This window comes from Olea europaea, chromosome 10 (genome assembly GCF_002742605.1).
Source record: "Olea europaea var. sylvestris chromosome 10, O_europaea_v1, whole genome shotgun sequence".
Taxonomy (NCBI): domain Eukaryota; kingdom Viridiplantae; phylum Streptophyta; class Magnoliopsida; order Lamiales; family Oleaceae; genus Olea; species Olea europaea.
Window position 1 is genome coordinate 36,943,033 of NC_036246.1, and position 15,543 is coordinate 36,958,575.

A 15,543-nucleotide genomic window follows, 5' to 3' on the forward strand; every position below is an offset into this window, starting at 1 on the left:
ATTTTTGAATCCATGGATAGTCAAATTATAACACTACAAGTACAAATGCCACATGCTAAAGATTCATGCACACAGCTCAAAACAAGAGGCTTCAGTTAAATCATTTGCACCATAATAACAAAAAAAGGCACATCCATGATGAAATTGAGAATTAAATGTGAATGCTCTTAAAATTAGAATGATGTTATATAGCATTAATGGTGCTAAAACACTAGTCTAAGTGGCACTACGTGATAAGCTCAATGAAAAGTACAATTAAAAGGGTGTTTGGGAGCCATTTTTATATAAAAATGCATTTTGAAATACTAAATTAAGGGGAAATATGTGGTTGAAAAATAAGGAAAAGTTTTTTATTTACGTGTAATATTATTTTAATGAAAAATGTGTTGTTAAAAAGAAGATATAGAAAAATACATTTTGCAAAAAATGGGTATCAAACAAGGCCTAAGTGAAATATTTAATTGTACTTTATCATTTAACATCATGTTAGTGTCAACTAGGTTCGTGTTTTAATATCAACAATGCTAAATAGCACTATTCATGAAATCAAGAGGCAACCTATCTTTTCATTTTTAAGCCTCCAGAAGAACTTCTCAAAATTACCAATTTACCAATTTCTTTCAATTTACAATATACATCATTCACTGCTCTCAAGTGTCAAAATAAGGATTACACAATTAAAAGAGTATGAAAAGATGCAATGGTCTCATAACCAAATAACAGCTGCCACTTAAGAGGACTAGTTGCAGTTTACTGAATATGAATGGCATTATTCAATCCAAAATAGTGAAGCACTTAATTTGCGTAGCATGCAATTACACGTGGAAGCCAATTGGATTAGTATAAAAACAACATCAGATATTCACCGACTAAAATTGCGGCGGCATCAGAAGAAATTGACAATGTTAGGTTTCCATCAAATTGGGGGAAATCAAAATAGGACATGAATTCTGATTAAATGCAAGCTGAAAATTTGATTGGGTGAAAATATGACTGAAATAAATAATTGGTTAAAAAATAAAATTTTAAATCCAGTGACTTACCAAAAATATAAATCCAAAAATGAAAGCGCGATAAACAGGATCCAATCCAAACAGAAAAGGAAAAAAAAAATGAAAAGAAAAAAATCCAATAGAATCGAGCTGTGAGCTTGAGCTAATTTCACCGGCGAAGAGAAGCGATTCGGAGAAGAAAAGGACCGATTTGGAAATGGGTATTTTATTTTAGTTTTTTTAATTGCCTCTGAACAGAACAATCAATTTCAATTTGGCCCTCAAAGAATTAATAATCTATCAATCGAGGCTCTTGAGATTGAGCAAATGAGCATTATTAAGTTAAACATGTATCAATTTACTAGAACATGAACCGAATTGTTATTCATTGCAACGTCACGTAAATTTATCAGTCATATGCAATCTCACTTTGAGATGAATATTTATTAGGCATATAGATATGAGAGTCTATGTATTCGTGAATGTACTATCTTAAGAAATTTTAGCGATCGTGTTGTTTTCATATTATTTGAATGGGTTTTTTTTTTTTTTTCCAAAAAAAAATAATTTTGAGTTAATTTCTGAATAATCATTAAGTTTGTGCAAAATTCAAGTTGACCCTTAACGTAGATTTCTTATTTATTTGAAATCATAAAATTAATTAATGTTATATGAACATCATTTTGTTAGCATCAACTACTTCATAATTGAAGTGTCGTGCCCATGTTTGATAACCATATTCTAAATGTAAATATAAATTTTTTTTCTACTTTTTAACTATAGATTCTCCTTAAAATCACTATTCGAAATATTACTTTTCCCATAGAATGATTATTAAACAATGCCTAAATTACAACATGGACAAACTACCATTAAATATATGACAAGACAAACAAGTTAATTTCACAAATTTTGCTGGCTGTACAAACCCCGTTTTCACAAGGCCTGCACATGCCACTCACAATGTTATATATATATAACATCATTGCTAACTCTATTTCCCATTATTGTCATCGTCATCGCCATGATAGAAAATTAGCAAAACAAAAAGCTACTTACCTCATTCTGCCCTCGTAAACCCCAATTATCCTCCTGCATTAACACCTTGAAGGAAGCGGTGGGCAAATTATTACAAACCCCCATTATTTACCTGACAACTTGAAAAGTCTCATTATTCGCTCACTATGATATGGGGTTTCTAACATTGCATTTACAACACACATGTTCCCAACATATGAAAATTATGTGCATTGGGCTAGTGATGTTAGTTGTAGAGGCCAAATATATCAATTAGTGACAAGTCTTGGGGCAAATAAATGGATAAATGTTATGGATGATGAAATGAGTTCCATGAAAATAATAAAGTTTGGGATCTTATTGAACTTTCTCCAGATACTAAAGTTATAGATAACAAGTGGATTTTCAAAAGTAAAATAGATTCAAAAGAGAATGTTGAATGAAAGAAAGTAAGATTGGTTGCAAAATGTTTCACTCAACGAGAGAGCATTGATTATGTTGAAACCTTCTCCCCTGTTTCCTCAAAAGATCCTTTTGAATTATCATGGCTCTTGTAACACACTATGATTTGGAGTTTCATCAAATGGATGTTAAGACAGCATTTTTAATGAAAATCTTTTTGAAATGATTTGTATGAAACAACTTGAAAATTTTGCTGTGCAACAAAAAGAAAACTTAATATGCAAGTTAAATAAATTCTTGTATGGCCTCAAGCAAGCATTGCGATAGTAGTATTTGAAGTTTGACGAGGTTGTGACTTCTATTGGTTTTGTTGAAAATACAGTCGATCAATGCATTTATCTCAAAATCAATGGGAGAAATTTTATCTTTTTTGTCTCGTATGTTGATGACATTTTGCTTGCTAGCAGTAACTTGAGTTGCTTCATGAAACAAAGAAAATATTTTATGCTAAGTTTGAGATGAAAGATCCTGTAGAAGCTTCTTATGTGCTTAGCATTGAAATACATCGTAATAGAAATCGTGGCTTGCTAGAACTTTCTCGGAAAGCTTATATACGATGTGTCCTAGAAAGGTTCAATATGCAGAATTGTGGACCTGATGATGTATCTATCATAAAAGGGGATAATTTTAATAAAACTCAATGTCAAAGGAATGAGCTAATAAGGGAATCTATGAAGACGATTTTATATGCTAGTGCTATGGGGAGCTTGATGTATGCTCAAGTTCGCACTAGATCGGATATAGCCTACACAGTTAGTGTCCTTATCAGGTTTCAGTCAAATCCAAGACAAGAGCATTGGAAAACAGCTAAGAAAGTTGTGAGATACCTGAAGAAAACTAAAGGTTATACGCTTACATTCCAGCGTTCAAATCATCTTAAGGTGGTAGCCTACTCAGATTCTGACTTTGCTAGAGTCAATGTGAAATCAACCTCATGTTATATTTTCAGATTAGTTGGTGGTGCTATCTTTTGAAAAAAGTGCTAAACAAACTCTAGTGACATCTTCTATTTGCAAGCTGAATTTTTAGCATGTTATGGGGTTACAGTCCAAGCCGTTTGGTTAAGAAATTTTATCTCTGGTTTAAAAGTTATTGATTCCATCTCAAAACCAATCAACATGTATTGTGATAATATCGCAGTAGTGTTCTTTTCAAGGAATAATAAAAGTAATGGTTGGTCAAAATATATTGACATCAAATATTTGGTGGTTAGAGATGGAGTCAAGGAAGGACAGACGAATATAGAGCATATCAATACAGAGGCAATGATTGCAAATCCTTTAACTAAAGGACTTGCTCCAAAAGTCTTTAAGACTCATGTTGTTAATATGGACATTGTGGAAACATTTGATATTTTTGGATAGTGGGAGTTATTTATGTAAAAGAACGACGTTTTGGCTTGATCCCTTTGCGGGTACATAGGTGACCCATATGTTTTCGGGTACATGCCATTTCAGATAATAAAATATTTTTCTCTTGTTCATAAATTATCTTGAGCATGCATTTTGACTTATGTCTTTTCATTATAATATAACATGTCTTTTAGAGATATGTTGCTTCATTTTGATCTGAAGCATTATGAGGATCGATATGAATTAGCACAATTTTTAATCACATTTGATGCTAAATTCATACCACATACTATCACATTGGTTGGAGGATGGGAATCCACGTTGATAAGGATGTTGGCATTTGTAGTTATGGAATGGTCTTACATCGCTTAATTGGTGTAATGACTTCCACGTTTGGTGTTGACATTTTTGTTGAACCGAATCATGTTGTGTAAGGTGTCGTTATTGGAGTTATACTTTCGTGACCACCTATGTAGTCTAACCTAGGTGTTATAAGTTTTGTTATAGCAATCAAATGTTTGTCCAAGTGGGAGAATGTTGGAATAATTTCAAATGTGGGCTTCACATTCGATTGAAAATTTTACGGGTTAGATGGATGACTCATAATGATATTTGTGATTAAGTCAAATTTATTAAGTGATCAATTGGACTTTTTATACCTTATGGGTTGTATTTAATATGATGTGATAATTTTAAGTATGTGGGCCGAAAATAAATCATAATTAGAGTTTTAGTCGTAATGGTACGACTCAATAATTTCCTATATAAAGGTTATGTCCCATCTCCCTTGCATATGATTTTATTAGTTTGTCTCATTGATAACTAATACTTTGTGAGGAACAAGGGAGGAGGGAAGATTTAGCTGCTACTATTCATATCAACGATAGCTTCCGCAAGCATGAATTCGATTTATTAATTTACTATTTTGTGATTCTCAATTCTTAACATAATTGCAAATAAATTCAACATAATGTTGGTGTCCTTGTTAATAGTGTGGTCGTTGTGGTACATGATAGTGGTGATTTTCAAATGTGTTGGTGGTGTTTGTGCCGTTTGTAGATGCAAACGATGGTGACAGTGCACAATGATAGGTTAGATTTGAGTTATGGAGAAGACAAACATTTGTTTTTCCTTTCATTTCTTTTTAATCCCCATTATTCATATCAGGACATAATGATCATTTTAGGATAGTTCCCCCACTCCCTGTTGGGCAATTGTAACATGGTCAACGAACATGAACCTCGTACTCACTAATATTTTTCTATTTGTATTCTATTTTATTTAGGGATAAATGCGGTAAGGTGTGGAACAGGACAAGGGGTAAAACATTTCCATTAACCATTTTATTTTATTTTATTATTTATTTTTTAGTTATAATTTAAATTAAAAAAATATAAAAATACAATAAAATAAAGATGCAGGGTAAATTATATTTAATTTGAAACGAACCCTCCTCCATGTGAGGGGAATGGACACCGGTGTCCACCTCGATGTGCATGTAGCATGACTCTTTGAAAAATTTGTAGCCAAACATTTCCATTCACCAACTTATTTTGATTTATTATTTATTTTTTAGTTATAATTTAAATTAATATAAAAATATATGCAGGGTGGTTCGAAAATTTTGTTTTGAAAAAATTCGAAGCGAAGAATTTAAATCGTGTATAAAAAATTATATAAATAACTAAAGGTCACCCCTTCCCACTGCATCTTTAAGCCCCCGTTTGAGTCCCATTATTTCTCATTACATTAAATTAAATATTTATTTCTCCTATTTTTAATCATACAATTTTCAATAAAATAATATTACACGTAAATCAAGAATTTTTCAACTACTCATTTTTTAAAAAAAATACTATTTATTTTATTATAATCTACAAATAATGAAACTCAGACGGCCCCTAAATAAAATTTGACTCAAACGTCATACGTACACGAACATAGGTTATAGTTGGGGACTCGCAAGTCATAAAAGAAGGTTGAGGACTTCAATGACATGTTGATAAAGATTGGGGACTCAGATGGAATTTACCCAAACGTTTATGCTCTAACGGAACCTTGTTCGCCAGTCTCAACTCCTGAACCTACTCGACGTTTCTTCAAAAATTCCGTTTCAACTTCGAATCAGGCTTCTCTTTCTCCTCGCTGCACAATATATTTATTACTAGTTTTTTCGATTGAATCGAATTGGATTGAATCTGATCGTCAATAATCATTTATGAGGAAGAGAGAGAGAGAGAATCCGTGTGGGGTTTGTGGGCATTACCACAAGTACGAGGAAGGCGAGGTCTGCGGCATCTGCGGCCACCGCATGCCAGCCGTATCCGATAATTCCGCCGCTTCTTCGAACCACGTCAGCGCCTTCCCCTCCGAGATCCTGCCGGAGTTCCTCTTCTTGGGCAGCTACGATAACGCCTCCCGCGCCGAGCTTCTCAAGACCCAGGGTATCTCACGTGTCCTCAATGTAATCTCCCTCTGTCTCTACATATTGTTGTTTACTTGGTTAATTTTAGCAGAGGCTGCGGACGGCACCTCTTAAAATGGCTTTATTTTCTTAAAATTGGATTGCTATGACAGTTTGAATTCAGTTTTGAGTTGGTCTAGTTCAATCATCAATCTTGGTTAATTTTATTATTTTGTGTGTTAGATTCACAAGGGAAGATGGTACTTTGACGGTTAGTTATATTTACAGCATCATCTATATGTATGCTTTTCGAGGTGAAAGGCCAAGATGAAGCATTTTAAGATAAAATATTTCAGAATTCTGAGGGAAAGGAAAAAAAATGTTCTACCTATTTAAAGTTATGATTTGCAGTATTTGTCAGTATTAACCAACTATTTGTGTATTGGTTTGCTGTCTATCTCTATCATTCAAGGGAACACATGTATAATTGTGCTTTTTAATCTTACTCTTTAGATATGAGCTTATATTAGTAACTTAACGTTTCTATCTTGCATTTACCACCAATTTGCTGCAACTCAGTCAATCATCGCATACTGACACCTTCGGGTATCTATATTGGCAAAACTTTGCTTATTTGCAGACGGTTCCTGCTTGTCAAAATCTGTACAAGAACTCTTTCACCTACCACTGCCTTCAAGATGACCCAAAATTGCCATTTGATGATGCAATCAAGTTTCTTGGTGAGTCTTTTTTGCCTTTACAGTCTAGAATCTGTCAGCGAATTTTTCTTCTTTCTTTAGAAGATAATGCTACATCTTCCTGCAACATTTAATATACACTTACTTCATTCATTTATATATAAAGGGAGACTGTGTGGTTTTAATTCATACTCTCCTTTCTGTGCATCTTCCTTCAATGCTCTTGATTTATCTTACTCCTGGGTTAAGTTTCTGTTGGTAAGCAGCATAAATCCTTAATAATTAATTTATTATTTTCACCTTTCTCCTTGATACGCTAATAAATCTTGGTAAAAGAAAGATATTCAGTTTCCATTCACTAGTGATTTTTCTGTTATGTGAAGTTGTGTATCAATGTTGTTGAGGACCATGCTTTTACTGTAATCAAAGAAAGTAAAATGAGAAGAATGCGAGAATGAATATCAGAAAGCAATATCAAATAAGTTCCGGTTATAAATAACTCATTATAAATACTGAACTGAGAAGGATATAAAAAATGTAATACTCTTGTTTCAAAATGTTTCTGAACTAATGTTTGCTCAATATCCTTCATGACAACAATACTATATTTCATTGGAGAAAAGGAAAATCTTTCCCAAAATTCCGATATGTCCATACCCATGCTGTGTTTCCCATCACGACACCATCCAAATTGAACACCTTCACCTTTTGCCCCTGCCCCCATCATTGTCCCTTAAACTGCTACTAACATGATCAGCTCCGAATCACTCTAGCGGACCTGAAATATGACGTGCATCGATAGTAAATACCAGCTAAATGTCGGATCCACCATCGAGGCAACTTTGACTTGTTTTGATTATGATAATTGTTTCTAAAAATATTTAACATGGTTTCCTCTTAAACGTGGACTAAAATTACCATCACAACAATAAATTTTCCCAAAATATTCATATGATATAAAAATAGGGAACTCTTGCCCATCTAGAAACAAACTATTCAAAATAAATTGAAGCTAATTAGATATTTACTATTCTTTACAAACCAAAATCCCCTATTGCACTTCAGATACAACATATGCAACGAGCCCATGATATGGATACATAAATTACAAATTAACTTTTTTTGACAAAAGATGTACGTGCCCCAAAAAATATAAACTATATAAACTTACAAAGTAAGTCATACAACTAATGTCACTGTATGGCTAACCGGTGGGTTGATAGGCTCCAAGGTTGTTCGACTTAGATACTATTTGAAAAGAAAAAGGGTGACAAAAAATAGGAGCTTATAATGCAGTGAGCGGATATTTCGCAAATAAGTATACTTTTTCCATTTATGCAAACTTTCTGAAAGCTTATATAATAAAAATATACTTCCACGGTACTATGAGTTAAAATCTTTGTTTTGTAAACTAAATAAACTAAATTCTGTATTATGAAATCTGATGAGCTGTATAATACTGAAAAATCATACCAAAAAGGTACCAGGGATAACCATATGTATCGATGAATATCAAAGTACACGGCGAAGCTATTCAATTTTGAAATTCTATAATTTTGTAGTTCTTTCATACGCACATAGAGCTGTTCAAAGGCTATAATCTGGTTATACACTTTGGAAACACATTCATAATAGTGCAGAGCAGTTAAAATCACAATAACTACTCATACACTATGGAAAAGCATTCACATCAGCTCAGAGCGGGTAAAATAACTATATAAGATTATATACTGTGGAAACACATTCACACACGTGCAGACTAGGATAAAATCATTTTGGTATTCTGGTGATTTTAAAAATAACTTTAGATATGCTGAAATATTTAATATTGATATAATGAGCGAATGAAATGGTTTAACTGAACTGAATTAACTTTGAGAAGAATTGCTTATTAAAAAAATAACTTTATTTTGAAAATCATGCTTTCTAAATCAATCACCTGAAATAAATAACTTTTACAACTTATATGATTTACTATAAGAAATATAATAAACAATTATTTCATATAAGTTTGGGAACTAATATATTTTAAATAAGTGCTTATTTCTAAAAATTAGATATCCACTCACCGAGTTGTAGACTGAAAACTAGGTCGGCCGATATGTGACTTCAATCTTCTCATCACTTCCTCACATTCAAATACCAAATTTGGAATCTCTCCAGAGATCATTACTTTTCATAGAGGTTTCTCAATCATTATTCATATAAATGGAAATAAGAATTAGCTCATGTTTGAATCTCATTAAATTACATTCTCTTTTTCTCTCTTCTACTTTCAACCACACAATTTTTCATAAAATAATATTACGCATAAATCAAAAACTTTTCCTTCTTTTCAATCACTCATTTAAAAAAAAAAAAAAAAAAACTATTCTACCCATTTTCATTTCCAAAAAATGGGAGCCAAACGGGAGCTTAATGAGTAATAACTTGATATCTTTAATTTTCAACCTCATAATCTCGATTGAAAGTCACTAATAACATGTAAGTCCTTTACATTACTTTAACGCCCAATCCCCAATATTTGATGCTTAATTTGGTGTCCATACTAAAATATCAACGAAAGCCAGAATATTGACAAAAACAGGACTATACTTCCATAATACTGAAATTTGGCACCTGTTTCTGTATATTGAACACCGACACTAAAATCGTTGATAGAAACAGCACTTTTCTTGGGCTGAATTTCAAAAAAAACACCTGTGTACTACAATTGCTTGAAAATAGCTTAAAATTGCTTAAAATTGTGAAGTCAAACCTCAAATCCTTAAATTAAATGTTTGACATCGCATAATCACAAGAAAATCAAAGAATTAATAACCATTTCATAAACCCATTTTGAAAGTTTCACTTTCTTCAACACCAATCTTCCAATATATATTTCTTTGATATATTCTTGTTTAATACCTCGAATACACGTCAATAACCTCTACTTCTTGCTAAATTTTAATTAACTTACCTATTTAAAATATGGAGAAATGAAGAACCCAAACATGCAAAAGTTGTCAATCTCTTTCCTTTCTCCTTTTTCTCTTCTTCCCCTTCTTTTCTTTTTCTTTCTTCTTCGCTTCTACCTCGTTTACTGTCTGCTTCTATTTCTTCTTCTCTTATTTCCCCTTCTCTCTCGATTCTTCTCTCCTTTTCCCCCAAAATGAAATGGACCTCATTTCAATCAAATAAATGGGAAACAATGTAATAATTTATATGAGGCTTTCAACTTTGGTATGATTTGTAAGTTAGACACTTGTGTTTCCATCTTATCTAAAACTAACCAATTTGTTTCCGTAATCACCAGTTAGCCCCAACAAATACCATTTACTTATAATAGTCCCCATGAAATTATTTTACTTCAACTCAAGTCCTTATTTGACCTTGACCAATTGAATCGTTAACTTAGAACGAATAATTTTTTACTTTAGACTAGTATTAAACCGGCTGTAACAGCTACTCTTTCCTTACCTTGTTCATGAATTGCTATCAATACAGTCGGTTCTCTCAGTATTGAGACCCCCTCTCATCTTTTCTATTAAATCGTAAATAGCATTTGAAGTGGTAATTCTTATTCTTATTATTATTTATTATTTTTTTTTTTTAAACATCCTTTATAATGACTATCATGTCGTATGTGAACAGTGCATACAATCATTAATTTATTCCAAGGCTGTTTCCGCAACGACATTTTGATGTCACAGTATGACTGGACATTGTTAGTTGCTTCATGAATTTAGCATTGTTTGATTTGATTTATTTAATTTGAGACTTATTTTGCTGATAATATTTATGCAGAACAATGTGAAAAAGATGGGGCACGGGTTCTTGTTCACTGCATGTCAGGGAAAAGCAGGTGAAAAGTTTTACTGCCAAAAGAAGCTCGTGTCTTATCCTTTTACCTTTTTTTAAAAAAAAAAATAAAAATAAATTTGATTGTCATTGTTCTTTTCGAGGGGATTTCAAAGTTAGAAGTGGATAGGGGAATGTTTTGGGTCTTGATGTTTGCTTGTATTCTTAACCTATTAACATGCTAACATATGGTTTCTACCTAATAAGGTGAAGGCTCATGGTAGTCAATGATTTAATGACCATCCAGTACAAATAAGCCTATTCAATTATGAGGAATCTTATTGGATTTACAATATTTTCTTTGAACATCGATCTTAAAACTTTCTATAAAAATTATAAACTCATCTAAAGCGTGTTTATATTGTTTTGAAAGGTCGCCGGCAATAGTTATGGCTTACTTGATGAAAAACAAAGGTTGGAAACTTGCACAAAGTTACCAATGGGTGAAAGATCGGAGACCCTCAGTCGAACTGACTCAAGGTTCATTCCAACTCTGCCTTGTTAATTTATATCACTAACTGGCTGCATGTGTTTTTGATTATCTGTTGCTAAAAGTTTATGTCAAACAAGAATATTTCTGCTGGATGAATGAGAGTTGATATGATAAATGTCAATTAAATCATTTTGTAATAAGAACTATCGGTGTGCAAAGTTTTGGAAACAACAGATGCATGTCATTGTTAAGAAATAGCACAAATATTAGTGACACCAACCCCTGAGGTTAACCATTGCAGAGATGCCCATCCTTCTGTGTTCAAAAATTGCAGAAACCTCACCGGAGGTGTGTTTTCTGTAACGTATACCCCCCCAATAAGCAAAAACAACTATGTAATCCCTCCATCTATGTTTTCTTATAGTAATAGCAGTTAATAAATTCAAAGAAGAAATTTTATTAGAGTTTCAATTTATGCATTTGCAATGTTAGTATTATAATGGTCATGATTCTTGACCTCATTTGGCAGTTCTGCCTTGAAAAATGATCTCTTTTCCTGCTTGAATTTCTTGAGAGCTAGGATGGAGAGTGCTTAGAATAAAGTTGGTAATTATTTGTACCTGCACTCTTATCATTCTTCAGTGGTGCAGTTTCAAATCTGACATTTAGTTTCTTATTTGTCATTTGTAGCTGTCTTCCAGCAATTAAAGGACTATGAACAAAAGATTTTCGGTTCAACAGAGAACAGCGTTTCCATGCCAAGCTTCTCACTTTCAAGCCTGCCATCCTTCAGCTTCGGCTTCCCAAAGCCCAATGATCCACCAGTTCTTGTTCCTGTTTTCAATAACAGCGGTTCCACTTCAATTTTTTCCCACCAACCACGTGACATTCCTCAGGAATTCAGCTTCGGAGCAGTGCACGCGCAGGAAAACACTTCTGATGACATTACTACTTTTAACGCAAGCACAAATATTTCTGACGATAATGATATTCCCATGGATGGTTCTTGACAAAATCAGGTTTCATCATCACAGACCTTTACACAGTAACCACCTGTCCAAGTGTTTATTGACTGCCAGTTTTACATGAAATTGGAAGTAGAGTGGGTAATAGGCTTTATGGCTGTAACTGTGACAGAAGAGTTGACAGGTGGTGTTGAACACTGTATGTTGTATGTACTCAGGGTAATTATGCTCATTTCTAAGTTCATTGCATTCAGATTAATTGATATGTTCTTTTTGTTGATTGACTGGCAACTTTTTGTTTTCTTCTACCAATCATCTCATTTTGTTTGATCTTAATACGTGATTGTGGGTCTAATGTATTATGTGGTGATTTTACCCTCAACTTTATTGATAATTCTTTAAGCTTTCCCAAACAAGCTTTCAGGGAATGTCAGTGTTGCAGAGGGGTTATTTGCAAGTAGTTATGGTGCATTTTGACGCATTTGATATCAATAATAAATTAAGTGGTTCAATGCTACTTTTAGTATGGTATCAGACATGGAAACAAAGGTAAAATCCAGGCTACTGGTAAGTGGTAACCTCCTAGTGGGCCAATACACAAGGTAGCCGTTCTTAAGAGCGTGAGTCCCATGCATAGGTCGAGTTGCGAAGTCATCATGCAAGGGGACGTCCGCTCGCATGAGATGGCTTGCGAGCTGAGTGAGGTCTTCGGGGGAGGCAAGGTGAAATAGTAATTTTCAAAATTTTGCCCGAAAAAGCTATAAGAAAAAATGTGAGTCACGTTTTGGCTCGATCGTCGGGCAGATAAGGTTGAGACCAACAATGGACAAGGCGAGTAGTTTGACTCAGCCCACTTAACACACCTAGCCAAGGTGGTAAGTGAGTGAATTGGATTCTTGTCTCCATAATGAGCTTGATGACTGATGAGTGCTACTGGACCACGTATGGTCAACAGGTGCGAAGCCAGCACCCGGCGAGGGGGCGCGGCCGCGCGTGTTGGTTCCATCGGAATCTGCAAAGCCGCCGGGTAAGGAGTTGCAGTCTTGCAGGACCGCCTGGTCACTGGTCAGTGTGCAGCAGCCATTGGAGAAGAAGGAAGATGAAGGCATCGCCCAGGTTTTTTTTTTTTTTTTGGGTTTAAGTTTCAGTAAATATTAAATTTTGGGCCTATTATTATTTAATTTATTTAGCCCAAATGAATTTATCCAACATATGGCTTTGAACCTGTTACCCCTAACCCATTTCATTTGGCCATTTCCTTCACATTTTCAATCGCGAGCAGACGAGCTCAGGCAGCAGCCAACAAGAATTGTGAATTTCCCCCAAATTGTCAAACCATTTTCCTCAACCTCACTTCTTCTTGCTCCAAATTCACACCACAGACCACACGACCTAGCTGACTAGCTCCAGACTACGGGTAGACCGAATAAACATCAAATTCCATCAAAGCATTCGCTGCTTGCCTGCTGCCCGTTCCGCGCCTGTTGCCGACTGCCGAACGTTCAAACCACCAACCGGATAGTGAACTCCATCAGGCATCAGACTTTCAGACCGGTGACTCTTTCTTTCCCTCTTTATTATTATTATTATTATTATTATTATTATTTTGGATTTTGGTGTTGACGTGTTGTTCTATTTTGTTTCAATTGTTTGGCTATTTTGATTTTGTTCGATTTTGTTTTGCCCCTGCTACTCAGAGTCTGCCTATTTTGTTTTGATTTTGTTCTATCTTGGAGTTGTTGATGTTGATTGTTGAGCATTGAAAAATTTAATATTAATTATGTTATTATTTATTCATTTGGAAATTTATGTTTGCGAATTGTGATTTATGAATTATGATGAGTAATTTACGTTTTATCATGATGAGTTATGATTATATATTTGGGAATTTATGTTTACGAAATTGTATTTGCGAATTGTGATTTATGATGAGTAATTTATGATTTGATGAGGGAATAAGATATTATGAATGATTATTGATTTGGGAATTTACGTTTAGGATGACATTTTGCAGATTATGAAACGATTTTTTCAACCAAAACGAAAGTCCATACCCAATTCTTCTACTTCTAGCTGTGCATCTAGTCCCGCCACTGATTCTAGTCGAGCACAATAGTTATTGAATAACACAAAAAAGTCTTGGGCTCAATTTAATGTGGATGATCTTGTATCTGATTCAGGGATACGCCCCCCATCGAATCATATGATCTTAATATCAGAGATGTTGTTAGGATGACATACTTGGAGAATGGTCTTTGTCGACCATATGAACATGATTTTTCAAGAAGACTGATGGGGAATGATAATAGATGTTTTCGGAAAGAATGGTTCTCCGAATTTCATTGGTTGGAATATAATATAGAAAAGGATGCGGCGTATTGTTTGCATTGCTACCTGTTCAAACCCGATATAGGGGGTCAAGGGGGTGGACATATATTTACTAAGATCGGCTTTAGGGATTGGAAGCACAAAAAGACATTGAAAGATCATGTTGGTCTCTTTGATAGTTCTCATAATCAAGCTTTTGCAAAGTGTACTAACTTGATGAATCAAAAGCAAAGTATCTCTTACGTTATTTCTAGCCAAAGTAGTAGTCAACAACAAAGTTATACGACCATTTTGATTGCGGTTCTAGATTGTACTAGACTTCTCCTGATGCAAGGATTGTCATTTCGTGGTCATGATTAATCGAAAGAGTCTCTTAATAGAGGAAATCTAATTGAGTTATTGAACTGGTATGCAGCTCGTTGTAAGGAAATTAAAGAAGTATTATTTAGTAATGCTTCTGGAAATGACCAAATAACTTCACAACCATCCAAAAGGATTTGGTTAATTGTTGTGCCGTAGAGACGACAAGGGCTATTATTAATGAGATTGGTAATTCTTTGTTTTCAATTTTAGTTGATGAGGCTCGTGATAATTCTGTGAAAGAACAAATCGCAGTTGTTTTAAGGTTTGTTGATAAAAGTGGGCGAGCGAAGGAGTGTTTTTTGGGTATGTCCCATGTCACTAATACTTGTGCCCAATCACTGAAGGATGCCATTGATGCAATATTTTCTACACATGGGTTAAGTATATCTAGTCTAAGAGGTCAAGGCTATGATGGAGCAAGTAATATGTCAGGTGAGTTCAATGGGTTGAAAGCTTTAATTCTTAGAGAGAACCCACGTGCTATGTATGTTCATTGCATCGCTCACCAGTTTCAGTTGGCAATTGTATCTGTGGCGCGTAGGAATTGTATGGTTGGTGATTTTTTGGACGTACTTGCTATTATTGTGAATTTGGTTGGTGCATCATGTAAGCGTGTAGATACTCTTCGAACAAGTTATCAAACTGATATTCTGGAGAAGCTTAATACTGGGGAACTTACTAGTGGAAGT

At 34.2% G+C, this 15,543-nt stretch overlaps 2 protein-coding genes across 4 annotated transcripts in view; one reads left to right on the forward strand and one right to left on the reverse strand.

Moving 5' to 3' along the window:
* Positions 1–1,227, reverse strand: part of LOC111402076 (histone acetyltransferase HAC1-like) — a 17,925-nt gene extending 16,698 nt beyond the window's left edge. For all 3 annotated transcript variants that reach the window (XM_023030126.1, XM_023030127.1, XM_023030125.1), the window contains exon 1: positions 1,044–1,227. The gene's annotated coding sequence lies outside the window, so the exon portion shown is untranslated. The remainder of the gene's footprint in view (positions 1–1,043) is intronic.
* A 4,648-nt stretch (positions 1,228–5,875) lies between these two features.
* LOC111402079 (protein-tyrosine-phosphatase IBR5-like) lies at positions 5,876–12,471 on the forward strand. The gene is made up of 5 exons (XM_023030129.1): positions 5,876–6,287; positions 6,868–6,967; positions 10,712–10,769; positions 11,139–11,245; positions 11,889–12,471. The coding sequence occupies exons 1-5, from the start codon at positions 6,042–6,044 to the stop codon at positions 12,206–12,208; spliced, it is 831 nt and encodes a 276-aa protein (XP_022885897.1). The 5' UTR covers positions 5,876–6,041; the 3' UTR covers positions 12,209–12,471.
* The last annotated feature ends 3,072 nt before the right edge of the window (positions 12,472–15,543 follow it).

Excerpts from the sequence above, each read along its gene's own strand:
- LOC111402079 (XM_023030129.1), top strand. The coding sequence starts at position 6,042 with ATGAGGAAGAGAGAGAGAGAGAATCCGTGTGGGGTTTGTGGGCATTAC. Across the intron at positions 6,288-6,867 it reads GTATCTCACGTGTCCTCAAT|ACGGTTCCTGCTTGTCAAAA; the intron begins GTAATCTCCCTC and ends GCTTATTTGCAG. Across the intron at positions 10,770-11,138 it reads TGCATGTCAGGGAAAAGCAG|GTCGCCGGCAATAGTTATGG; the intron begins GTGAAAAGTTTT and ends TTGTTTTGAAAG.